General features: G+C 38.7%; 1 protein-coding gene across 2 annotated transcripts in view; it reads right to left on the bottom strand.

Annotated features, from left to right (window-relative positions):
- LOC118984017 (S-adenosyl-L-methionine-dependent tRNA 4-demethylwyosine synthase TYW1) overlaps positions 1–14,527 on the bottom strand; it is a 176,327-nt gene that overhangs the window by 76,542 nt on the left and 85,258 nt on the right. For both annotated transcript variants that reach the window (XM_037041728.1, XM_037041729.1), the window contains exon 11: positions 3,872–3,981. In XM_037041728.1, coding sequence (XP_036897623.1) covers positions 3,872–3,981 — 110 coding nt within the window. The remainder of the gene's footprint in view (positions 1–3,871; positions 3,982–14,527) is intronic.

Below are 14,527 nucleotides of genomic sequence, written 5' to 3'. Positions count from 1 at the left end.
CTTTTGAGAAATCAGCTGACAGTCTGATGGGAACTCCTTTGTAGGTCACTGTCCCCTTATCACTTGCTGCTTCTAGAATTATCTCCTTCATTTTAAAATCTTGGCTAATGTAATTAGGATATGCCTTGGTATGTTCCTCCTTGGGTCCAACTTCTTGGGGACTCTCTGAGCTTCCTGGACTTCCGGGAAGTCTATTTCCTTTGCCAAACTGGGGAAGTTCTCCTTTATTATTTGTTCAAATAAGTTTTCCACTTGTTGCTCTTCCTCTTCCCCTTCTAGTACCCCTGTAATTCGGATGTTGGAACATTTAAAGATGTCCTGGAGGTTCCTAATCCACTCCTCATTTTTTTGAATTCTTGTTTCTTCATTCTTTTCTGTTCAGTTGTTTTTTTCTTCCTTCTGGTCTACTCGATTGATTTTAGTTCCAGTTTCCTTCCCATCATTATTGGTTCCCTGTGCATTTTGCTTCATTTTAGTTAGTGTAGCCTTCATTTTTTCATCTAATTTGCAACTAAAATCAACCAGTTCTGTGAGCATCCTGATCACCAGTATTTTGAACTGTGCATCTGATACGCTGCCTATCTCTTGGTCACTTAGAAGTATTGGCTCTGGGACTTAGAGCTGTTCTTCTGCTTGAGCCATAATGTTTTGATCTGCTCGCACCTGCTACGCATGAGGGGTGGAGTCTTAGGTGGTCACCAGGGTGGGGCAACCCAGTGGCTGGGTTGTGATGCTGTATGTGGGGTCAGGGTCAGAGAGGGAGCAATGGCATTTGTTCTGCTCTCTCTCAGATTTCAGTCCCCTCTGCCGCTTCCCACAAGTATTGGGCCCTTCTGGTACTGGTTTCTGGGTGTGTGGGCTTGTGTACGTTCTAGGACCCTGTGGGTCTCTCCAACAAATTCTCCTGTGAGGCTGGGAGCCTCTCCTGGCACCTCAAGCCCCGAAAGTTTCTCCAATCAGTGCTTTTAGGCTTTATTTCCCACAGCTGGGGCCCTGGGTTATGTGGTCTTTCTCACTGTTCATTCCTTTGCCTGGTTTACCTGCATGTGAATGTGTGACCACGGTCAGCCAGCTGCCTTGCACCCTCGCTGGGTCTGCCCGTTGCCACCCCACACCTGGGACCTGCCAACCACTGCCTGTGCACCTGGGTCCGCCACAACCCCTCTCCACCAGCTGTCAACTCTGCCTCTCTTACCGGTCTGGATGAATGGTTCATTGTTGTCACAATTCAGTACCGCTCAATTTTATGTCTGTTTTGGTTGTGTTTTTGTTTCTACATCTTTGTTGTCCTTAAGGTTGTGTGATGAGGTACAGTATTTCCACCTATGCCTCCATCTTGGCCGGAAGTCTTTTATTGAAATATATTATTTATTTATTTTTAGAGAGAGGGGATGGGAAGGAGAAAGAGTGAGAGAGAAATATCAATGAGTGGTTGCCTCTCATGTTTCCCCTACTGGGAACCTGGCCTGCAACCCAGGGAAGTGCCCTGACTGGGAATCGAACCAGCGACACTTTGCTTCACAGGCATGCTCAGTGGATTGGCATGCTCAATCCACTGAGCTACACCAGCCAGGGCCTCTTGAACAAGATTTGATGAGCTCTCATTTCAGGTTAGCGAATAGAGCCCCCTGTGAACACTGTTATGCACCCCAATTCCACGGGGACAAAAGCTCCTGGGCTAAGAGCCCCCCTAGACCTCACTCTATGAACCTCTTCATCTAGCTGTTCATCCATATCTTCTCTAAAATCCCTTATAATAAACACAAGTACAGCAGGTCCTTAGATAACATAATTTCATTCAATGTCATTTCATTATAACCTTAATGAGAAAAAACTCCACCTGATTCCCCACTGAGACTACTGTGTGTGTGGAGTTTACATCTGCTTCCTCCCGGGACTCCAGTTTCCTTCCACGGCCTAAAGATGTGCATGTGGGTGAACTAGCATGTCTACATCAGCTCAGCCGGGGTGGCTGTGGGTAGGAGTGAGTGGAAAGGCGTCTTGTCCAGGCTGAGTTCCCACCTCGTGCCCTGAGCTGCTAGGAGAGGCTACCGCCACTTGTGACCCTGAATTAGAATAAGCAGGTTGGGCAATAATTATCTTACTTGTTTTAATTAATGTTTTCTAAATGTATGTATAGCTCACATTTATTTCAATGTTTAATAATAGAAGTGTTCTGCATTTTTATTTAGAAGTTTGGTGATGTTTTTGTGATCAGAAATACGATGCAGGTACATAGCTCTTCCTTATCTCAATGTCTATGATAAAACTGGTTTCATTACACATTGTTTCACATTAAGTAACACTTTCCAAGAACCTATCAACTATATTAAACGAGGACTTACCGTAAATGTTCTATGAACCTAACAAATTAATCAAATCTAAGAAGGAAGGTTGTAGAAACTTTGCATTTATAGCCAGTCACACAGAAGCACAAGTTAACAGCCTGGACTTGCAACTACTTTCTAAAGTAGGGGCAGTTTTGTAGGACTAAACCCTCAACCTGTGGGGTGTGATGCTATTTCCAGGTAGTGTCAGAATTGAGTTAAATTTGTAGGGCACCCACCCAGTCAGTACCTGCTGAGACTGGAAGAACTGCTTAGTAGTACTAGAAAAAACATACCTCAGAAACACTAAAATCTCAAGAAGCAGTGACCTGACAACAAATTTCTTTGCATGAAAGAATCCCCTGATCTTCAAAAGACTAATTACTGGAGTTTATAAATGTGATGTTAGCACCACAAGAGTGCCTGTATCAAAACAGCCTTGGTTAGAACTCATTTTTTTATTGTTGCATATGAAAAGGAGAATATAAGAGACAAGGACTTGACGTGGTAAGTAGAGAAACAAGCACAGAGATCTATCAGAGCCTGACAAATTCCAGTTGACCGTCTACAGCTGTTTTTATAAAGCCACCACTTTATAAGTCCCCCATATCTATGTACAGTAGAGGGTCTCAAAGTGTGGTCCCCGGTTGAACCACATCAACATCACCTGGAAATCTGCTAGACACGCACATTCTTGGTCCCCACCTCATACTTACAGCATCATTCTCTGGGGAAGAAGAACAGGAGTCTGTGCCTAACAAGCCCTCCCAATGATTCCGATGCACACTAAAACCCGAGAACCAGTAATCTCCGGTCACGTCAACTACCTTTCAGAATAAAGCACAACTAATTCAGGAAATTCTGGACACTGAGTGGCAGAACTTTACTACATCCTACAGATCATGTGTAGAAAATTTTTATTACATTAGCCCTCCTTTTTTAAGGCATTTATTTTAAAATGCTTTCCCAATACTATCTGACATTACTTGAGAGTTTTCCCATGATCTAAAATTTTCAGTCCATTCATAGGCTGCTCTGGGCTCCACAAAACAGAGCAAAGCGAAAGTTTTCAGGAAGGATGATAACACATTCCCAGGCAAAACTTAGAGGCTGAAGCACTGTACTATAAATTGCTAAGCTTTACGTTGAGTTTTTAGTTCTTCCTTCATATGGGACATAAAACTTGTAAGTAAAACACAAAATAGGCCAGGCCCTGGCTGGTAGGTCAGTTGGGTGGAGCATCATCCCAATGTGCCAAGGCTGTAGGTTTGATCCCAGTCAGGGCTCATGTAAGAATCAACCAATGAATGCATGAGTAAGTGGAACAAATCAAAGTTTCTCTCTCCCCCCCACCCTCTTCCTTTCTGTCTAAAAATCAATTTAAAAAAAACTAAAAAGGTCAAATATATGTATTATGTGTACAAAGTTTACACATATCTGTAGGAAAATTTGACAAAGGGGACAAAATCCTGCCAAACAGGTAATTCCTCTGCCAATTTAATTCAGGTTATCGGTGTTTCTTTGTATACAAAAAAGGTAAATACCTTTAAACTGCTTGATCATGTTCTGATGGTTTTCAATGGCTTCCTTTAAGATCACTTCAGGCTGGTCCATCTTCCACCGCCACTCAGTGCCCACTGGATTGGTGTGGTGCCTAGGAAAAAGGCAAACGTGCTACAGTGTGCTCTGTAACAAGAACGCAGCTAGTCATCTACTATGAAATACTTAATAAAATCATAAAATCAGAGTTGATTTCCCCCTGAAATCTTTGCTGTTTATAGCTGTATTTTACTATTTAATCAGAAATAAACTTAAGTCAGACAACTCCCAGAGAGGAGTGAACAAGAGGAGTGCTTGGCTGAGACTGAGGTTTACTCTTAATGATACAAAACGTGCACCCCTCTCCCCCAGCCACCCACCACCAGGCTAACAAGCATGTCTCTAATAACAACTAACAGCAAAACACTGCCAGAATAGCTGTAAGATCATAGTCACAGACGCCCCCTGAGAAGCAGGGCAGTGGGAAGACCGAAAGCTCAGGCTGTACCAGCTATTGAGAAGAGAAAAAACAAACAAAAACACGTCTGGCAGACCTGCCTCCATGCTATACGAGGTAAACCTAAAGGAAATTTAAACAGAACCAACAAACCTTAATTCAAGCCCAGTTCTTGACTAGATTAACTCCAACAAGAAAGGCCTAGCAGAAAGAAAAGGCATGCCAGTTTCAAAATGCAGAAAAGTTACCTCAGTCTTTAATGTACCAAATAAATGTCCCACTTCAAACAAAAACTTATAAGGTATACCAAAAAGCAAGAAAAAACAACACATTTCCAATAGAAAGCAATCAACAAAACCAAACTCTTTTGACATGTGTTGGAACTATCTGACAGGAAATTTTTTAAAACTATGATCAATACGTTAAAAGCCCTAACAGAAAAGGTCAGGCTTCCAATCAAGATGGAGGTGTAGGTAGAGACACTTTGCCTCATTGCACAACCATTAGAAGGAACATAACAAACTTAAAAAAAAAAAAAAAACACCCAGAACTGCCAAAAGTCACCTACAGCAGTACGGAAGTTCAACAACCAAGGATTTAAAGAAGCTACACTTATCCAGATGGGTAGAAAGGGTGGAAATGGGGAGAGGGGTGCCGAGGGGATGCAGTGTGGCGGTGGTGAGTTGCGGCCAGCAGAATCCACCACTTTCACATGTGGTGGATAAAAATCAGGGGGACACCTTGTAAGCCTGTGGTCCCAGACTCAGGCTGGACTGTGCAGCCCACAGTTGTACCACCAGGAAAAATAAAGCCTCATAACTTCTAGCTTTAAGCCCAGTGGGGATTGGGGTGGCAAAAGAAATGGCTGGTTTCTCAGGAGAGCCCAAAATGTGCGCAAATCCACCCACTCTGAGAACTACAACCAGGAGAGCAGCTGGAGGGGCATCAGTCATATATGGGAAGTGGGTGAAGTAACTAGAAAGGGAGCAAATGCTAGGCAAGCCCCCAAAAGTCATGCAGCAGCAGCAGTGTCCCCACATCGCCCCCCCCAACAGATGGAGCCACAAAGCAGTGAAGCAGGTAGCCTGCGCTGCTGAATACCCAAGGCTCAGCCCGTACAACTTAACAGGTGTCCTAAGACAGGAAATCAAAGCAGCTCTACCTAGTACACAGACACAGGGAGGCTGCAAAATAAGCAAACAAAAAAATACGGTCCAAATGAAGGAACAGAATAGAACCCGAGAGAAAGAATTAACTAATGCAGAGATCACCAAGCTATCAGATGCACAGTTCAAAAACATTGCTGGTCAGGATGCTCACAAACCTCATTGAATATGGCAAAAGCATAAGGGAAGATATGAGGTTATACTCAAGGAAATAAAAACCCACAGGAAACCAACAGTGAGGAGAAGGAAGCTGGGATTCAAACAAAAAATTTGGAACATAAGAAGGAAATAAATAGTCGACCAGAACAAAATGAAGGAACAAGAATTCAAAAAAATGATGAGAAATAAGAAGACTCTGGGACATCTCCAAAAGAACCAATATCCAAATCATAGGGATGCCAGAAGGAAGAGGAATAGCAAGAAGCCAAAAACTTACTTGAAAAAAGTATGAAAAATAACTTCCCTAATTTGGTAAAGGAAATAGACATACAAGTCCAGGAATCACAGAGTCCCAAACAAGATGAACCCAAACAGGTCCACACCAAGACACATTGTACTTACACTATCCGAGATTAAATAGAAGGAGAGAATCTTAAAAGCAGCAAGAGAAAAGGAGAGAGGTACCTACAAGGGTGCTTCCATAAGACTGTCAGCTGATTTCTAAAAAGAAACTCTGCAGGCAAGAAGGGACTGGCAAGTAGTATACAAAATGATTAAAAGCAAAGACCTATAACTTAGATTACTATGTGCAGCAAAGCTATCGTTTAAAATGGAAGGACAGATAAAGGAAGGACAGATAAAGTGCTTACCAGACAAGGTAAAGCTATAGGAATTCATCATCACGAAACCACTATTATATGAAATGTTAAGAAAAAGATCAATTGTCCTGGCTGGTGTGGCTCAGTGGATTGAGTGCCAGCCTGTGAACCAAAGGATCACTGGTTTAATTCCCAGTCAGGACGCATGCCTGGGATGCAGGCCAGGTCCCCAGTGTGTGTGTGTGTGTGGGGGGGGGGGGGGGGGCGGCGNATGAGACGCAACCACACATTGATGTTTCTTTTCCTTTTTTTCTCCCACCCTTCCCCTCTGTCTAAAAATAAATAAATAAAACCTCACTGTTTGGGTGGGGGGGTGGGCTGGCATGGGAGTAAAAGACAGAAAACTGTACTTGAACAATAATTAAATAAATTTTTACAAAAAAAACTTTTTAAAAAGCTAAAAAAAAAATCAAAACTACGAACATTAAAAAGACAACAAACTCATAACTATCAACAACTAAATCTAAGAACCAAAAACAAACAACTAGGACAGGAATAGAGTCATAGAATATGGAGATCATTTGGAGGGTTATCAGCTAGGAAGGGGAAGGAGGAGACTGGGAGAAAAGGTATATGTATTGAGAAGCACAGTTGGGTAGGTACAAAATAGGTAGGGGGATGGTTAAGAAAACTATAGGCAATGAGGAAGCCAAAGAACTTACATGCATGACCCATGGACGTGAACTAAGTGGGGGAATTGCTGGAAAAGGTGGGTACCAGGTAGAGGGGGCAAAGGGGGAAAAACTGGAACAACTATAATAACATAGTAATAAAATATACTTAAAAAAGGTCAGCAACATGCAGGATCAGATGGGTAAATTCATCAGAGATTAAAATTATAACCACAATCAAATAGAAATGCTAACTATGAAAAAATAGGCCTTTAATAGGTTCAACAGCAGATTAAAAAACAGCTAATAAAATAGTCAAAAATCTTGAAGATAAAAATATAAATAAGCCAACTGATACACAAAGACCTCCCCCCAAAAATGAAATAAAGGACAAGAGCTCTGGGACATTATCAAAGGTCCAAAATACATATAATTGGAATCCCAGAAGGAAAACAAAAAGAACAAAATAGTAGAAAAATTACAGCCAACAGTCTCCCAAAGTTAAGGAGAAACAACCAGAAATCTAAGAAGCTCATGGAATAACAAGATTTTTTTAAAAAAAACTAAAGTATCAAAGTCAAACTGATGAAAACAGAGAAAATCTTTAAGTTAAAGAAAAAAAAACATTACATAGGAACAAAGATAAAAATTATAGCAGACATCTCATCAGGAAACAAATAAGGCAGATAAGACTATACTGACACCTGAGAAGATTGCTTAAAGGAAACAAACAAAATATGTCAAGACAGAATTCTATACCCAGTGAGAATATCCTTCAAAAGGGGAGAAGTGAAGACTTCTGCAGAAAATCTGAGCAACTTCCTTGTCAGCAAAGCTACATTACAAGATATATTAAAGGAAATTGTTCAAGCAAAAGAAACATGATCCTAGATAAAAACTTAAATTTATAGAAGGAAATCATGAATATTGGAAAAAGAAAACTAAGGGAAAATAAAATGTACCTTTTTACTCTTCATTGTCCTAAAACTAACTGATACTGTGTGTTAAAAGAGTGCTGATACGTTATGTTAACAGCTTAGGCAAAAGTAAAACTTATGCCAACAACAGCCAAAGAATGGTAGAGAGAAACAGGAAACACACTGTTGTAAATTCCTTATACTACACATAAAATGAAACAATATAATTTAAAGGTAGATCTGATTAAATGAAGATGTGTATCGTAAACCTGAGGGAAACCTTTAAAAAGTTTTAAAAGATACACATGTAATAAGCCAATAATGGAAATAAAATCACTAAAAATGCTCCATTTACATGAAATGAGGAAGAACTTTTTTAAATGAACAGTGAGAACAAATACAAAACAGCAAGACAGAGGATTCTAATCAAACCATATCAAAAATAATTTTCAATAGTAATGATTTAGCCCTGGCTGGTGTAGCTCAGTGGATTGAGCGCAGGCCTGCGAACCACACGATTGCAGTTGATTCCCAGTCAGGGCACATGCCTGGGTTGCAGGCCAGTTCCCAGCAGGGGACGCATGAGAGGCAACCATACATTGATATTTCTCTCCTCTCCTTCCCTTCCCCTCCAAAGATAAATAAATAAAATCTTTAAAAAAATAGGAATGATTTAAACCCACCAACTCACAGAGATTATCAGATGAGCTCAAAACACAAGACCTAGATTAGCATTACTCAAATGAAAAAACCAGACAAAGATATCCCCAATACACAGATCAATATCTTCCCATGAATATAGACATAGAAACCTGAAAAAGAAAAAAAACTAGCAAATTGAATCCAGCAACATATAAAGAGGATAATATGTCACAACAAGTAGCTTATCCCAGAAATACAAGACTGGCTCAACATCTAAAAATCAATCACTGTATTTTAGCATATTAACAGAATAAATTTTTAAAAAACCCATACAATATATAAATAAAAGAAGTATCTAACAACACTCAGTATCCATTCAGGAAAAATCTCTCAACAAACTAGGAATAAAAAGAAATTTCCTTAATCTCATGAAGGGAGTCCAAAGAAAACAAAAATAGAAAAAAAAGAAAAGAAGAAAACCTATAGCTAAAATCAAACTTCATACTATAACAATGAATGCTTTCTTCTTAATACCAGAAACATGAGAAAAATATCCTTTCTCACCACTCTTATGCAAGTCTCAATCTAAAAAGGAAATAACGAAACACTCTTCACAAATGAAATGACTGTCTACATAAAAAATTCAAAAGAATCTACAAAAAGTGTACTGGAACTTATGAGAACTAGTAAGGGAGCCTAACAAGTACATAAGATACGGGATTACTATACAAAAATCAATTATCTTTATATATAGTAGCAAGAGAAATCGTCATTTGAAACAAAGAAAAGTACAACTTACAAGAGGAACAAAAATGACATACCTAAGTATAAATATAAAATTATATATACAGGATCTGTACCCTGATAACCACCAATAACTAATACAAGAGATGAAAGAGAACCAATATACTTATGGATTAAAAAATTCAATATTATTAAAATGTATAGATCAACAGAATTTCAATACAAATCCCAACTAGTAGACATCACGAGTCATATCAATTTATATGGAAAGGAAAAAAGCTAGACAGGTTAAGCAACTCGAAAAAAGGGAAAGATGGAAGATTCATAATACCAAATTTCAGAATATTACAAAACTACTCTAATCAAAACAGTGTAATATTGTACTTCCAGTCAAGATGGAGGCACAGGACATGAAAGACAAGAAAAACTCTGGCACTGTTACAAACAGCAAAAGACTAAGGACATGGAAATTAAATGCAATGTGGGACACTGAACTGGGTCCTATAACAGAAAAATGAGAGTAATGGAAAAACTGCCAACATCTGAATAGTATGCAGTTTAATTAATAGTATTGTATCAATGTTCGTTTCTTGGTTTTGATAATTGTTCTATGGTAATGTAAAATGTTAACATTAGGGGAAGATGGATGAAGGATATACTGGAAGTTTATATATTACGTTTGCAATTTGTCATATAGGAAAAAGTTCTCTTTCCTTAAACCACTAAACATCGTTAGAAACATAGGAAATGGGAATTTGTATTTATATATTGATATATAAATTGATATCATCTGTATATCATATATATAATGAAAATATAAAAAACACTTTGTATATCAAAGTATTAATTACACAGTCAGGTATAATAGCAATTAAAAACAGTATCTGCAAAAATTAAACCCATCTTGGTCGTGACCATCCACTGCTCTCCAATGCTAGACTCAGCATTTTAGTAAGCTGTTCAGGATTTCACACCCACGTTCATGACTGAAAGGGCACTGCAGTCTCTGTTTTTCGTGCTGTTCTCTGGGCTGGTATGGAGGTTACACTAGCATCTTAAAATGCATTGGGAAGTGTTCTCTCTTTCCTTGCCACTTTAAAAACAAAAGGCCCTTTAAACATATTTTTCTCCTGCTTTCCAAAGAATAATTTAATTTAGCAGATAAAAATCTAGTTCCAAATGTTTATGCACTTTGATATAAAAGGATCATTATAAAAGAGAAGCAAAAAAAGCAAGACACAGAACACTGAGAATTGTCCTGCCACTTGTGTGTGTATACAAGCACACCTCCTACATACATTTGGACGGACACTCATAAATTGGTTTGCATATGTGTAGAAACTCTCTGAAAATCTAACTGAGGCCAAAAATGTTAACGAAGCCCATTTTCAGCCCATAACTGTTTGTATATTTTGAATTTTTCACTGTATGCAAGGGAGACCTTTCAAAACACATTTAAAGTATACTTTAAAAACGTGTGCTTACTACTCAGGACAAGTAAAACCTTTTCAAAGAGCTTTACTGAATATAATTCACATACCATAAAATTCCGTCCAAAGTGTACAATTCTATGCCTTTTAGTAATTCACAAAGTAGTGCATGCATCACCACAATTACTTTTAGAACATTTTCATCATCCCAAAAAGAAATCCTTCTCCCCTTAGCTACCATGCTTCAATCCACAGATCCACCCCAGCTCTAGGCAACCATTAATGCACTTTCTGTTTCCACAGTTCTGTGTATTCTGGGCATTTAATAGAATGCAATCGTGTAGTATGTGGTCTTTGTGCCTGGCTTCTTTCACTTAGCATCATGTTGTCAAGGTTCACCCCTGTTGTAGCACATATCAGTACTTCATTCCTTTTTATTGTCAAATAATATTCCATCAGTTACACACACACATTTTTGTTCATTGATCAGTTGATGGATACTTATTTCCAGTTTTTAAATATTATTAATATCTTTTTGTGCACTTATTGGGCATTTTTATATCATCTCTGGAGAATTGTCTAGTTAGATCCTTTGTGAAAGAGCCTTGTCCCCCAACCCACCAGACAGCTAACGACCAGGTCAGGCCAGTTTCCTACCCTCTGGACTTCCTGTGACTCAGTTTTTCTGTCTTACTTGGTGGCCGGTAGCTTGATCGAAAATCCCCCACCGTGCACAAACAATAGACACCTGGTACAAGCCACAAAGGTGGGTATTCAGACTAACTGTCCTGTACCTGGGAACAGCCCGCTCTTTACCCAATCCATCATCCTGGCTCACATCCTGAAATCTCCAGGCACCGGCCCAGAACAACTACTCCTCCCCTATCCTCGTACCAGACCCTGCACTTTTTCTTTTTAAAACCCCACTCCCACCTTCCCCCAGTGCTGAAGTCGCCGGACCCAGCTCGAGTCTCAGCGCGACTCTTAGCGCAACATCAAACAAAGGCCCTTGGATCAGATCACCCGGTTCCTCCTGCTTCTGTTTCTTATGCATTTCTAATACTTTGCCCACTTTTGTAATCAGGTTATTTACTGAAGACAAATAAAACTCTTAATGTGAAACTTCAAAGCACAAAGTTTTCACTTAAACAGAACTAGGAGACATACAATAGTAAACTTGGAATATTTATGCACAAAACACTCACCTCTTTCTGAGGATTAGTAGGAAATATTTTATCTGTCTATAACAGTCTACTGCCCATATTATCAAAGTGAAGTAAGAAATTCATTTTGGAAAACTCACATCTGTACAACATATCATAGTTTAAAAACATTTTCACATGCACAAACTCACTCAGTAATTAAGCCCCACAGCAACCCTGTATTGAAGGTGTTACTGTTTTAGAGCTGAGAAACTGGGGCTCAGGAGCTATTTTAAGAACCTGCTAAAATAAAGAAAAAATATTTATATAAGCATTTACAACAATTTTTATTAGGTCTTTTCTGATGTCCTTATTACATCATTCATTCTTGAAAGAGATGATGAATTCTAATTTTAAAAGTTATTGTATTAGTACTTCTTTACCGGAAGTCATAGTAAATTTAAAAACCCATTTACTCTTATCTTTCTAAAATCTCATTAACAAATTTGCTAAGCATATTGCTTGTATTTTATTAAAACTGCGTAAATTTGTTGCTTGAGAAACCGAAGAACTGCATTATTGGCTATAAACACGTAATACAGGTAAGGGGTAACACCTACTAACTCCTGATATTTTCTTGGAATTTTTTTAAATTAACTAATTTCTTTTTAGAGAGCAGGGAAAGGAAGGAGAAAGAGAGGGAGAGAAACATCCATGTGTGGTTGCTTCCCTAGCGCTCCCTACTGGAGACCTGGCCTGCAACCCAGGCACATGCCCTGACTAGGAATGGAACCAGTGACCAGGTTTGCAGGCCAGCACTAAATCCACTGAGCCACACCAGCCAGGGCTTTCCTTTGAATCCTGACCTTCAAAAAAACAACTACTTATGTCCACAATCATAAGAAATCCACTGTAAAATTGGATTTTTTAAAATTTTAAGATATTATAAAATGTCAAATATTGAGAACTAGTACACAAAGCACTTTAATTATCTCTCCTACAAGCTAAGTATTATGTGACCCAAATACTTCAATCCATATAACCATATGTCTATTGTTTGCAAGTTCTCACCTTACAATATTTTTATATTTTTCTAAGCGCATATCCTACCACCAAAAAAGAGATTTGATATATTGTTTAATTTGAATGCTGCCATGTTTCAGCAATCCCCTTTAGTAAAAAGCACCTTTGAATCACTGGATGCAGGATTTCTCAAACGCAGCACACCTGACATTTTGGACTGGAAAATTCATTGTTGTGGAAGGTTGCCCTGTGTATCACAGGATGTTTGAGGGCATCTCTGGCCTCTACCCACTAGATAGCAGTAGCAAGTCCTTCAGATTGAAAAATCAACAATGTGTCCAGACATTGTAAACTTTTCCATGTTTCCCCACAAGAGAAAAATAGCAATTTTGCCCTATCTGGACATCAACAAACTTCCACCTACAACTGATGGTTAGGCTCAGCACAAGCAGGAAGTGAGGGATAAGGCAGAGCTATAAACAGCCTAGCTAAACTGTGAAGAAATCCCCGAATGCAGAGTACAAAGACTCTTTTTTCTTTGGGTCCATGTACTCAAGGAAATGTCTATTAACGCCTTTGCTAGCCACTAAGAGACAGACTTCATAGACTATACACAACAAAGAATAGAGTCTGTACAAAAACAGGTTGGAAAATTAATAAGCAAACAAACAATTAAAACCCAGAGTAATCAACAAAAACAAACCCTGAAAAATGGGGGAAATCTGATTTATACAGTTAATACATAATATTCAAAATGTGATGTTTCTAATAAAACATTACAAAGCAGACAAAGAAGCAATAAAAGTACAGCCCATCCCCAGGAGAAATTAACAAAAACTCTCCCTGATGAAGCTCAAACCTCAAACTTAATAGAAAAAGACTTTAAATCAACTGTCTTAAACACTCTCAGAGTTAAAGGAAACCATGAACAAAGAGCTGAAGGACACCAGAAGAACAATGTCTCAACAAATACAGAGTGTCAATTAAGAGATACAAATGCTAAAAGAGAACCAAAAAAAAAAAAAAACCACACTAGCTATAAAAAACTAATAACTGAAGTCAAAATTTCAGTAGAGGGAGGGCTCCAATATCATAGTTGAGCAGACTTTGAGAAAAAAAGAAACAATAACCTTGAAGATACATCAATTATCCAGCCTAAGTAGCAGAAAAGTGTATAGAAAAATGAACAGAGCCTTAGAGACATGTGGAACACCACCAAGAATATCAACATATGCATAATGGAAGTCCCAAAAGTAGAGGAAAGAGAGAAAAGGGCAGAAAAAATATTTAAAGAAACAGTAATTGAAAACTTTCCAATTTGAAAAAAGGCATGTATTTACATATCCAAGAATCTCAGTAAAGTCCAAGTAGGATAAATTCAAGGAGATCCACACCACCCAGCCAAGTCTGTTGGAGCATCATCCTGTACACCAAAAGGCTAAGGGTTCAATTCCCAGTCCAGGCACATACCCAGGCTGTGAATTCAATCCCTGGTCAGGGTGCGAATGAAAGGCAACCAATTAACATTTTTCTGTCACATCAAGGTATCTTCCCCGCCCCTCTGTCCCTTTCTCTCTCTCTAAAATCAATAAAAACATATCCTCAGTTTATGATTTTTTAAAAATCCACACCAAGACACAGTATAATCAAACTGTTGAAAGAGAAAGAATCTTGAAAAAAGCAAGAGAAGAAACTAAAAATATAACAAGGA

The sequence above is a fragment of the Sturnira hondurensis genome, unplaced genomic scaffold, assembly GCF_014824575.4.
Source record: "Sturnira hondurensis isolate 20B ecotype Veracruz unplaced genomic scaffold, ASM1482457v3 Scaffold0003166, whole genome shotgun sequence".
Lineage (NCBI taxonomy): Eukaryota > Metazoa > Chordata > Mammalia > Chiroptera > Phyllostomidae > Sturnira > Sturnira hondurensis.
Note: the sequence above shows the minus strand (reverse complement) of the source record. Positions and strands in the feature narration are given on the sequence as shown.